Source organism: Lutra lutra, chromosome 4 (assembly GCF_902655055.1).
Source record: "Lutra lutra chromosome 4, mLutLut1.2, whole genome shotgun sequence".
NCBI classification, from domain to species: Eukaryota; Metazoa; Chordata; class Mammalia; order Carnivora; family Mustelidae; genus Lutra; species Lutra lutra.
The window spans coordinates 67011256-67023839 of record NC_062281.1 but is presented as its reverse complement, the minus strand read 5'-3'; the positions used below and the strand labels follow the sequence as shown (position 1 = coordinate 67023839).

The 12584-nt window shown below is 36.9% G+C and overlaps 1 protein-coding gene across 1 annotated transcript in view; it reads right to left on the bottom strand.

Moving 5' to 3' along the window:
* Positions 1 to 12584, bottom strand: part of CPA6 (carboxypeptidase A6) — a 370507-nt gene that overhangs the window by 52570 nt on the left and 305353 nt on the right. The window contains exons 7-8 of the mRNA XM_047727215.1: positions 11236 to 11346; positions 10657 to 10747 (exon numbers count right to left, since the gene is read on the bottom strand). Coding sequence (XP_047583171.1) covers positions 10657 to 10747; positions 11236 to 11346 — 202 coding nt within the window. The remainder of the gene's footprint in view (positions 1 to 10656; positions 10748 to 11235; positions 11347 to 12584) is intronic.

Here is a 12584-nt window from a genome sequence, read left to right as displayed (position 1 = left end):
GGACTTCATCAAGATCAAAAGCTTTTGCACAGCAGTCAACAAAACCAACAGACAACTGACAGAATGAGAGAAGATATTTGCAAATGACATATCATATAAAGGGCTAGTATCCCAAATCTATAAAGAAGTTATCAAACTCAACACCCAAAGAACAAATAATCCAATCAAGAAAAGGGCAGAAGACATGAACAGACATTTCTGCAAAGAAGACATCCAGATGGCCAACAGACACATGAATAAGTGTTTAACATCACTTGACTTCAGGGAAATACAAATCAAAACCACAGCAAGATACCACCTCAAACCAGTCAGAATGGCTACAATTAATAAGTCAGGAAATGGCGGATGTTGGCAAGGATGTGGAGAAAAGGGAACCTTCCTATACTGTTGGTGGGAATGCAAGCGGGTGTAGCCACTCTGGAAAACAGCATGGAGATTCCTCAAAAAGTTGAAAAGAGAGCTATGCTATGACCCAGCAATTGCACTACTGGGTATTTACCCTAAAGATGCAGATGTAGTGATCTGAAGGGTCAGATGCACTCAAATGTTTTAGCAGCAATGTCCACAATAGCCAACCTATGGAAAGAATCTAGATGTCCCTCAACAGATGAATGGATAAAGCAGAGGTGATGTGATTGATTTTATATATATATATGAATACTATGCAGCCATCAACCCTCCCCCCCGAAATCTTGCCATTTGCAATGACATGGATGGAATTAGAGGGTAGTTCTAGTGAAATAAGTCAATCAGAGAAAGACAATTATCCTATGATCTCTCTGATATGAGGAATTTGAGAGGCAGGGCAGGGGATTGTGGGGGGTAGGGAAGGAAAAATGAAACAAGATGCAGTTGGGAGGGAGACCAACCATAAAAGACTCTCAATCTCATGAAACAAATTGAGAGTTGCTTGGGGGAAGGTAGGGATGGTGTGGCTGGGTTATGGACATTGGGGGCATATGCACTATGGTGAGTGCTATGAAAAGTGTAAGTCTTATGATTCACAGCCCTATACCCCAGAGGCAAATAATACATTATATGTTAATTTAAAAAATTGTATAGAACCATAAAAGACCCTGCATAGCTAAAAGAATCTTGAGAATGAAGAACAAAGCTGGAAGTATTATGCTCCCTGATTTCAAGCTATACCACAAAGCTATGGTAATCAAAACAGTATGGTACTGGCACAAAAATAGATATATAGATTAAATGAACTGAATGGAGAGTTCAGAAAAAAAACATGCTTATATGATAAATTAATCTTTGACAGAGGAGGCCAAAATGTACAATGGGGGGAAGATAGTTTCTCCAATAAATCCTGTTGGGAAAACTGGACAACAACATGCAAAAGAATGAAATTGGACCACTGTTTTACACATATATAAATATAAACTCAGAGTGGATTAAGGAGTGCAGCATTGGTGGGATAGTGGTGAGAATAGCTGTCTTCCAAAAGAGATTAAAGACTTAAATATAAGACTGATAACCACAAGACTCCTAAAAAGAAAACATAGGCAGTATGGTCTTTGACATTAGTCTCAGAAATTTTTTTTTTTGGATTGTCTCTGTAGGTAAGGGTAAAAAAAGCAACTGTTAGCAAATGGGACTATAGTAAGCTAAAATTCTTTTGCACAGTGAAGGAAGTCATAAACAAAATGAAAAGGCAACCTACTGAATGAGAAAAGATACTTGTAGATACATCTGATAAGAGGTTAATATCCAAATATCTACAAAGAACTCATACAACTCAATACAAAAAAAAATCTGATTGAAAAATGGGCAGAGAACCTGAATAGACATTTTTCTGAAGAAATACAGATGGAAAACAGGCACAAAGATACCAACATCACTCATCATCAGGGAAATGGAAATCAAAACCACAATGAGATATGACCTCATACCAATCAGAATGGCTATTGTCAAAAAGATAGGAAATAACAAGTGTTGGCCAGAATGTATAGAAAAAAAATAGAAACCTTGTGCCCTGCTGGTGGGAATGCAAATCAGTATAGCCAATGTGGAAAACGGTATAGGAGTCCTCAAAAAAAAATTTAAGGATTTGAATAACCAAATAATAACCAGATTATGCAGCAATTCTGATTCTGGGAATTTATCTGAAGAAAATGAAAACAGTAATTTGAAAAGATGTATATGCCCTTATTTTCCCTGCAGCATTATTTACAATATGTAAGATGCAGAAGTAATCTAAGTGTCCATTGATAGATGAATGGATAAAGATGTGGTATATATATATTCAATGGACTATTTCTCAACCATAAACAAGAATGAAATCTTGCCCTTTGTGAGAACATGGATGGAGCTGGAGAGTATTATGCTAAACGAAATAAGTTAGAGAAAAACTAATACTGTGGGATTTCACTTCCATTTGGAATCTGGAAAACAAAACACATGAACAAACAAACAAAGCCGAAATAGATTTGTAATTGCAATCTGGTGCTTGACAGAGTAGTGGGGGGTGGGGGTTGGGAGGGAAATGGGTGAAATAGGTGAAGAGGTTTAAAAGGTACCAACTTCCAGTTATAAAACAAATAAGTCACAGGGCTGTCACGTACAGCATAGGGAATATAGTCAAAGTGCTGTAACAATCTTGTATGGTGACAAGATGGTGGCTAGACTTATGGTGATCACTTTGTAATGTATATAAATGTTGAATCACTATGTTTTACACATGAAACTAACATAACGTTATACATCCATTACACTCCCCCCCTCAAAAGAGTTTACTAATGTGGTGGCATTTGAAAGGAAACATAAGAACAAAAGAAAAATCTAACAAAGCCAGATAATTAAGTAATTCAGTTCTTCCCAAGTTTCAGCATTCATTGTCAGCTCTCCCCAGATACCAAAGGAACTACTACACAAAGATTTAAAAGACAACAGTTGGGAAAAGAAGTACCAATATCTTAAGGCTACATACTTTATTTTGAAACTTCCATTTTGAAACTGTGATAGTAATGCTCTTGTGGTATTACTTGTAGGAGTCAGCAAATAAGAAGGGATTTGCCTGGAAGTAGTCCGTTTTTATGAGCAGGTACAGGTAAGATTACTGTAGACAGAGCAATGATAGAAGGTCTTAAAAACCATCATCAACTATTAAACCACTCTCAGATTTCTGTTAGACCAAAATTATTTATAATATATTATCATTTTATTTGGTTTATTAATTTTAAAAATAATTTATACATTTATATTAACAAGGGAGATTTTCAGATAATTTTCTTGCTCATGCTGTTCTCACTTGGTTTTGCAATCAAGGTTCTATTTTGCTCCATAAAATGTTTTGGGAAATATTCACTCTTTTCCTGAGTTCTAAAAGAGTTCATATTAGTGTAAAATGATCTTTCAGGAGCCTGGGTAGCTCAGTTGGTTAAACATCTGACTTTGGCTCAGGTCATATCTCAGGGTCCTGGGATTGAGCCCCATGTCAGGCTTGGTGCTTAGTGGGAAGTCTGCTTCTCCCTCTCCCTCTGCCCCTTCCTCTCTTCCTCCCTTTGCTTGGGGTCCCTCCATATCTCTCTTGAATAAATAAATAAAATATTTAAAAATAAAAAAAATCATCATCAAGAATTGAGGCCTAACTTAATTCCAATTGTGTTAATGTCTAAAATGATAGTTCGGGTTTTCTGGCAATATGATGGAATTGTACCATCTCTCGGTGATAAAATCTCTTGCTATAAACCTCTCTGAATGCTCAATGAAGTGATTTAAATACACATCAGAATTCTCAAAAATGTTCCCAAGGGAACAAACATGAAGAGGGAGTTGGAAAGAGAATAGCTGAAGCAAAAGTTGTAGCCGTTCCTGGGGTGTTTGCTGGCTCAGTCTTGTTTCAGTGGCTGCATGTGGTAGAGGCAGGGCATCAGGATTTGGGTCTTCAATATATAGGAAGGGGGAATAAGACCCAGGCATATATCTGAGACCCTCAAAGAGTGCTTCTTTAAATGAAAGCTGCAAAAACAAACAAACAAACAAAAAAAACTAAACTGCCTCTATGGGAAGATATGAAGTCCTGCTGGGAGGAAAATGTCTCCATGGAGAATTCATAGTCATACCCCTGATATCACATGTAAATTCAAACTACCTGCATGGTATGAAGTGGCCCAATTTCAAAAATAGTACCTGGAGGGGTGCCTGAGTGACTCAGTCAGTTAAGCAACCAACTCTTGATTTTGGCTCAGGTCATGATCTCAGGGTTGTGAGATCGAGCCCTGCATTGGGCTCTGCACAGTGTGTGGAGCCTGCTTAAGATTCTTTCTCTCTGGGGCGCCTGAGTGGCTCAGTGGGTTAAAACCTCTGCCTTCAGCTCGTGTCAGGATCCCAGGGTCCTGGGATCAAGCCCCACATCAGGATCTCTGCTCAGCTGGGAGTCTGCTTCCCCCTCTCACTCTCTGCCTGTCTCTCTGCCTACTTGTGATTTCTGTCTGTCAAATAAATAAAAATCTTAAAAAAAAATAAAAGATTCTTTCTCTCTCCCTCTGTCCCTCCTGGCTCGCACACTCTCTCTTTCTAAAAACAAAATAGAACTCCAAACCACCTCCCCCCCAAAATAGCACCTGGAAACCTTCCTCTCCTCTCTTATCATACATTCCCAACTTCCCTGTTGTCTATGTTTAATAATTTTGAATAAAACACTGCACATCTTACTATTTTGATACCTAAACTACTCCTTTGCAAGCATACATTAACTTTTTAACAAAATGGAGTGACCATTTGTTGCAAGCTGATCCCTAAAATGTCAGATATAATGGCTTGAAAAAGGGTTGTTGGAGTCAGGCAGACTTGGCTTCTCACTGTGGCTCAGTTTGTGTGTAATCTGAAGCAAGTTTCCTAATTTCTTGGAATTTTAGCTTCTTTATCATTTATATAGGGATAATAATAGCATCTACCAATGAAAGAATAATCTTGCATACTTAGCTCATGCTTGAAACATAGTGAATCCTTAATAAATATTAGGCATAATAAATATAAATTATAACAATTATATAATAACTATATAAACAACATCAGTGAGAAAACTCCATTTGATCTAAATTTCTAAAACTCCAGGATTCTTTACCCTTTACTTTCTTTATAAAAAGCACAACTAAGCATAATAATTAACTCATTGAATTACCTAATTTTTAAATTTCTCTACCAACTTCCATGGAAGATTTCAGGTGACTAATACATCTTTTTACACTAACTTGGTTTTAAAGATAATAGGATAAGTCAACAGATTTTCCTTTTATATTTCTTCAGAATCCCAAATAATTCCTTGGGAGTTAGATAAGGACTCATTAAATCATTCAGGACTTTCTGAGACAATTTACAACACCTTGCAATTTATCAGGTGTTCAATATATTTGTTTTGATTTAAAATTGGATTAATATATGTTGGAATCAATATATGTTGGGCATCTTAAGAGTCCAGTTTGACTACCAGGTTGATGTTCAATCCCATCTATGCATCATTCTTAGCAGATGTTAGCCATTCTTGTCTTATAAGTTAGTGTATTCTTGTTATGGATTCCATACCTCTGAAAATTTGATGTGAATTAGTTCTCCCCCTGAGCTTATTTGGAGGATAGACTCAGCACTTCCTCACATTCCCAAATAGCATATCCCATTCCACAAAGTGTTAATCAGTGAAAGAAAGTGTACTGAATATTACCAGTACTGGTTATGGAATACTGAAGAGAATTTGCATACTTTACAGGAAAATTTAATTAAAATTCTCATTAATCATCTTTGACTTCCAAGAATTCCCTTTCTAGATATTCCAGCAGCATCACTTCTCCCTGTTCTTCCTCTCCTTGTCCCAAATTTTGTCTCTGAAATTCTCTATATGTTTTTATAGCAATTCAGTTCAGGTTTAAAGCAAAAGCCTTTCAGCTAGAAGAACTCATCCTCTTAACAAGCAGGCCAGTGACCATCCATTGCTCTTTCACAGGTATTGGCTGCAAACAAACAGTACATAGTAGCTCCCCTTTCATTTCAGGTGACTTATTGAAACATTTGCCAAATCAAAACAGGTCCCCCCCCCTTTTTTTTGATAGGGTGAGGGGGTGTTTGTAGGAGAAAGGCATCTATAGAGAGAGGCATTTGTGATTGCACTGTTAAAAAATGATTTTCTCCACACTATACCTAATTTATAATATTAGATAATGGAGTGTTCTAAAAAAAAAGAGTTATATTTCATTAAATGCCCAACATGCTCTTAAATGGTAATAAAATTTGCTTTTATGAAGTGTACAATTGAATGAATTTTAGTATATTCACAATCATCACTACAATCTAATTCCAACAACATTATCATCCCAAAGAGAAACCCCTTCCTCAGTAGCATTCCCCCCCACCCCTCCCTAGCCCTGAGCAACCACTGATCTACTATCTGTCCCTATGGATTTGCCTATTCTGGACATTTCATATAAATGGAATCTACAATATTATTTTATGACTGTCTTATCTCACTTAGGATAATGTTTCATCTATGTTGCATCTATGTTGTATCAGTATGTATTCTTTTAATGGCTAAATACTATTATCTATTCCTTGGTTGACAGACATTTGAACAATTTCCAGTTTTTGACTATTATAAATAATGCTGCTATGAACATTTGTGTACATGCATTGTATGGACAAATGTTTTCATTTCTCTTAGATATATATGTAGCAGTAGAATTGCTAGGTTATATGGTAACTCTATGTTTAATTTTTTGAGTGACCATTAAACAGTTTTCCAAAATGACCACATCATTTTACATGCCTACCAGCAAGTATGAGAGTTCCAGCTTCTCCACACCTTTACCAACACTTGTTATTGTCTGTCTTTTTTATTATAGCCATCTTAGTGGGTGTGATGTGGTATCCTGAAGTGCATTTCCCTGATGGCTAATGATGTTGAGCATTTTTTTTTCAATGTACTTATTCCCATTTGTAAATCTTTAAAGAAGTGTCTGTTTGAATCATTTGCCCATTTTAAATTGAGTTGTTTTTTATTGTTGAGTTGTAAGAGTTATTTTAATATTCTAAATAAAAGCCTCTTATTAGACATGTCATTTGCAAATTCTTCCATTCTGTAAGGTTGTCCTAATAATAACTTATTTTTAGGCAACACTTGAGTTATTTAAAGATTAAAATTTAAACATGGATATCATCCAAACTCTTTGCCTCTCTCCTGGATATGTTCCAGTTTGGAAGAAGCAGTGCTCATGATGTTCTCCAAAAAGAGTACATAGAAGAAGGAAACAAACAAACAAGCAAAAAACATAACAACAACCCACAGTGCCTAGCAGAGAGTATGTACCTAATTAACTATGGCAAATTAATGAATATAATTAGTATATTTATTCTTGGTTCCCACTACTACTTTGACTTGTTGACTCCCTGTTGGATCCACTTTTGAGCAATGATATTCATTTCATGGCCTGAAGACCCCTAGGGGGAGCTAGGAAGTATGTTCTAGGCTGTCTGTCTACTCCACATTAAATGCACTGAAGTGTAACACTGTTATGTGGGAATCCATGGGTTTTTCATGATAAAAAAGAGTTTCATGTTCTACTCTTTGAGTTTGAGACTCATTTAAGGAAAGAAATAGCTGTTTTTGTCAGTTCAATGTTGACTCTATAGTGTTTTCAATGGTCCTGGGCATTCCTGGGCATTTCTATGTCATTTATACTATGGTTGTTTATTTGGAGCCTCACTTAGAGACTACAATTATTTCTGGGCCCTTGACCTCAGAGTGGTTCCCTCAGTGAGGTTCACTGTCCCCTGGACCAAGCCAATAGCTGTGGGGAGATGATGCTGTGGGGGAGGAAGTCCACATCTGCCTACCTGTCAGATCATCTGCATCCCCTCGGGACACCTTGTGGGGAGAGATGATCCCAGTCAGGCTGCCTGCATTTCCACATCACTTACAACAGTCTACCAAGGTCATTTTGCAACTGACAATTGACATAATCCCCTTGTACATCTTGAGTACAGACTCACAGGAAGAATCTGAATGATTCAGAAATCCGAAGGATCAAAGGAATTCTAGTGAGGACTGCAGATGAAACTAAGAAAACAGTGAAGGTCTATGTATGAAGGAAACAAGCCAGGTAAAGGAAAAAGAACGATGGAAAGCAAGACACTTATTTGTAACTGGATATAGACAAGAGTCTAACTTTCTACAGGCAGAGCTGGCTGGCCTGCTAGTGTTACTAAGCTTAGCTATCCATTCAGTGCACTCACTTAGATGACTGTGGACATCATTTGTGTGACATACACATGGATACAGATATCTACCAACTAATGAAATAGGACACACAGTTATGAGCATGCAAAATGGTTGCTTCAGAAAGTGGGGGGAAAGAACTTTAAAAATATTAGTAGTCTTAGGGAGTTAATGTGAACCAGCTTTTTGTCTCAGTCCAGGCTGAAGAAAAAAAATTTTTTAGATTTATTTCTTTATTTTAGAGAGAGAGGGTGGGAGGCACAGAGGGAGAGGGAGAGGCAATCTTAGGCAGACTTCCTGCTGAATGTGGAGCCTGATGCAGGGCTTGATCTCATGACCCTCAAATCATGACCTAAAGTGAAATCAAGTCAGATGCTCAACCAACTGAGCCACCCAGGTGCCCTGAAGAAAAAATTTTAAAATATAAACAGCCATCATTAACAGCACTTTATTATATCTATGTGATGCTTTTCTTCTCTCACAAATGCAAACCCTTTTAAGTTCACCTTAAGGCTTATCATCACAACACTCTCCTGAAGGAAAGAAGTACTTTAACAGTGGACCTGAGGCTCAGAGATCAATTGATTGTTCTGCAGCTTGGGGGAGAAGGGATAGATCACTGACATTTAGATCTCTGTTTGGAACTAGGACTGAATTAGGCATTAAACATATGTAAATTCCTTTAATTCCCATAAGAATGCTATGAGATAGGTGTTATTGTTATAAATTGATGGGTAAAAAAAAAAATCACCCAAATCACTGAGCTAATAATGGTAGAATCAAACCATATCTGTTATATTCTAGAGACATATTCTTATTTGTGAGTTCTAACTGATCAAGGGAGGTTGCCTGGAGAGGATGTGTGGAAGGAGTCTAAACCCATGCCCAGCTGCTCTGTCTGATGCTGGTAGGATTGGAGGAGTGGTGTCTAATGCGTCAGAGAATGAGTGATTTGGGAATAGGCCTCATTTCTAAGTGACTAACAGAAGACCTTCTATTACACAATGGTTTATATTTGGAGGGAGCTAAGGAAGGACTCTGAAAGGGGAGCTCCTTACAACTGCCTTTTGATAATACTTTTTTTTTTTAAGATTTTATTTATTTGTCAGAGAGAGAGGGAGAGAGAGCAAGCACAGGCAGACAGAATGGCAGGCAGAGGCAGAGGGAGAAGCAGGCTCCTGCTGAGCAAGGAGCCCGATGCGGGACTCGATCCCAGGACGCTGGAATCATGACCTGAGCCGAAGGCAGCTGCTTAACCAACTGAGCCACCCAGGTGTCCCTTGATAATACTTTTTGTACCGTCCCTTCTATTGCCAAGTATGACACTAGTGAAGGAAACCAGAATATGTCACCCCAAAATATGCCTCTTTGATGTGAAAATTATTTTGAGCTGAAGGCAATTAAGCAGCAGCAAATGCAAGAAAACCTCTCTCTACCTTCCCCTTTTCTGCCTAAAAAGAGGATATAAATTCTTTTACTGGAGACAGACTTTATTATCCTAGAGACAGCACCCCAGGAATCTGCAAACAAACCTGCCTCCATTAGTTGCCTCCCATATATTTATTTTAGTTATTTTATCCCCAAACTACTTTCCTTTGTCCTGCCATTTCTCTACAATTTCCTCGAAAATGCTATATAAACCAGAGTTCTAAGTTGCCACTCTGAGTTACTTTTCATGAGGTTTCTTCCATGTGACATGTGCCGCACATGTTAATAAACTCTTTTTCTTTTGCCAATCTGCCTTTTTAAGAGCTTCAGCTGAAAAACCAAGGTGGGTAGAGATCAAGTTTTGCCCCCTGTATACTAGCTATGGCTATTTTTTTCCCTTCTCTCCACCTTCCCCTCTCTAGTACCTAGCTGTTTCTTTATTTTGAAAAGAGTTTCTTAAAATGACATCCTCTCAAAAAAAAAAAAAAAAGACATCCTCTCTTCACTTGAAAGGTATTAATGATGGATGCAATGTAGCAGAAATATACTTGCCATGTAAGTGGTCAGTCAATGCATGAGACCTTAGGTAGATTCTAGACAAGGATTTAGTACTTTTGATTGTTATAGCCAGATGAAAGCAGGATCAGAATTACTCTCACTTTCTCAATGAAAGGAAGAAAACATTTAACCAGATTTATACCTCAAACCACAGTTCTGTTTTAGTTTCTGAATGTCGAATATTCCTCAGTTTTCTGCTTTTACATCTGTGTTTAAATTTTCAATTTTCAAGATTGGGTTGACAGATGTAAATCTTTGATATTTCCATATTAAAAATTCCTTTCATTTTCTTTTACGAATTATAGCTACAATGTACATATCTGTGTTTTTCTCTGTTAAGTTTTCACACACAGGAAAACATCAGTCTTATATTGGAGTCCTAATGGGCTCATCATTTTTGAGAGTGAAAACTGTGGAAACCTCTGGATCCAAATTCCAGTTAGTTTCCAACTTACCACACCATTTCACTTTCCAGTTACGATTGGCATCAACTCCACGGCAGCGAAACCTTGAGTTCCTTGACCTTGTTTTTCTCCAAAATCGATCCTAAGTGTAATTAAGAAAATAGGTGTAGAAAAAATATTCAAATTATTCACATGCATTTTTATAGCACAACTGGTGAATGAATCACAGCACTGCAGAGAGAGTTCCTCTAGGAACAGACAAGGAATGGATAAGGAGCAGAGACCCAGAGACCCCAGAAACCCAGGGTCATGCTCTAATTTCTGTCACACACTTACTCTCTTAGCTTCTCTTGGCCTTATTTCTTCTTGGGCAAAATTGAGTAAGTTGGGCTAGACTCGTGACTTTTCACAATTTCTTTGGAAGGAGAAATCTTCCAAATGAGATACGGAATATCATGCAAAGCCAAACATATAAACCAAAGTTTGCGGCTATGATGGGACAGGGAGTGGAGGTCTCTTTTGCAGTTCTGGAATCACTAGGCTGTCTGCCCACCAGGTTTCCTTCCTGTTCCATGGCTGTTTTCTATTTATTTAGTCTCTCTTTTCAATTGGATAGGCAAAGTGACTTACACTGGTCCAGCTAAAATGGTATCCATCAACGTTAAACACAGGCATGATATAGAAATACAGGTGACTCAACATTTTTCTCATGGTTGGGTCACTCCTATATGTTAGAAGAGCCTAAAAGACAAAGGTGACATTTTTCTTACAAATGGATCTCAAATATAGGTTTAGAAAAAATACATGAAAACCCTTTGCATCCATGGGAAATACCAAATATATTGTGTTGAAGAGTAACAAGCTAATATGAATAATACTCTTTGACATCACATACTTTTTTTAAAATAAAAATTTTTAAATTATTTTTAAGTTTTTATTTAAATTCCAATTAATTAACATACAGTGTAATATTAGTGATTCAACACTTCCATATAATAGCTGGTGCTCATCATAGCAAGTGTATTCCTTAATCCCCATCACATATTTAACCCATCCTCCACCCACATCATACATTCGTTCTTGGGATTTTTATTGCAAACTTTTTGTTAGGTATACATTTTAGCAGAGGTAGAAAAACAGACTAATTGGGTAGTCTCTGACAGTATTTCAGAACTGGCTAAATATTAGACTGCTTAAGAAAGAAATTATTTAGATACACTTCAGTATAATCAGTTTTTTTTTTAAAGATTACATTCAATTTTAGACAAAATAATTACCCATATAGTTTGGTATCCTTACAGGATAACACAAGCTAGTTATACATGCCACTTAATTGTTTAAGTCTAACTGGTACCAGACTCAAATCTTGGAACTTACTGCATTGACACTGTTCTCTCCTGATTTTTCTATAAAGAGTTTAATAATCATTATAACATCTCTGTCACTTTTATCATGGCTGGCTTCAAAATCTTGCTCAAGTGATTGGGTTTTACTTATATTGTGTCTTGCCCCAAGCCTGAAGATTTCTGCACTACACATTTGGCCTCAAACAGAGAAGCACTGAATGTGTTAAGAATACAGACATTTTGATATACGATTCCTATGGAATGGACTACTAAAACAATTCTTTTTGATGCCTATTTGTCCACATATAAGGTATCTTAGAGAAACAGGAAATTGAAAATGGCTGCCTCTGGGGAAGGAACTCATGGGACAATGTACAGGAAAGAGAGTTACCTTTAGTATAATACCTTTATATCCCTTTGGATTATGTGAATTTTTACTATATTAAAAAAAATTCAAAATAAAGAAAATTCTTAAATCACATATATATTGCTTTGGAAAATTTAATATTTAAAACTTCAATCTTCTTTTGCATATAGTTAAGTAGGATCTCTGAACCCCTCATAAACAGCATTGGCATTTACATGATGAGAATGCTGTTCACAGAGAGCAATCCAATAATATGTTAGAAACTA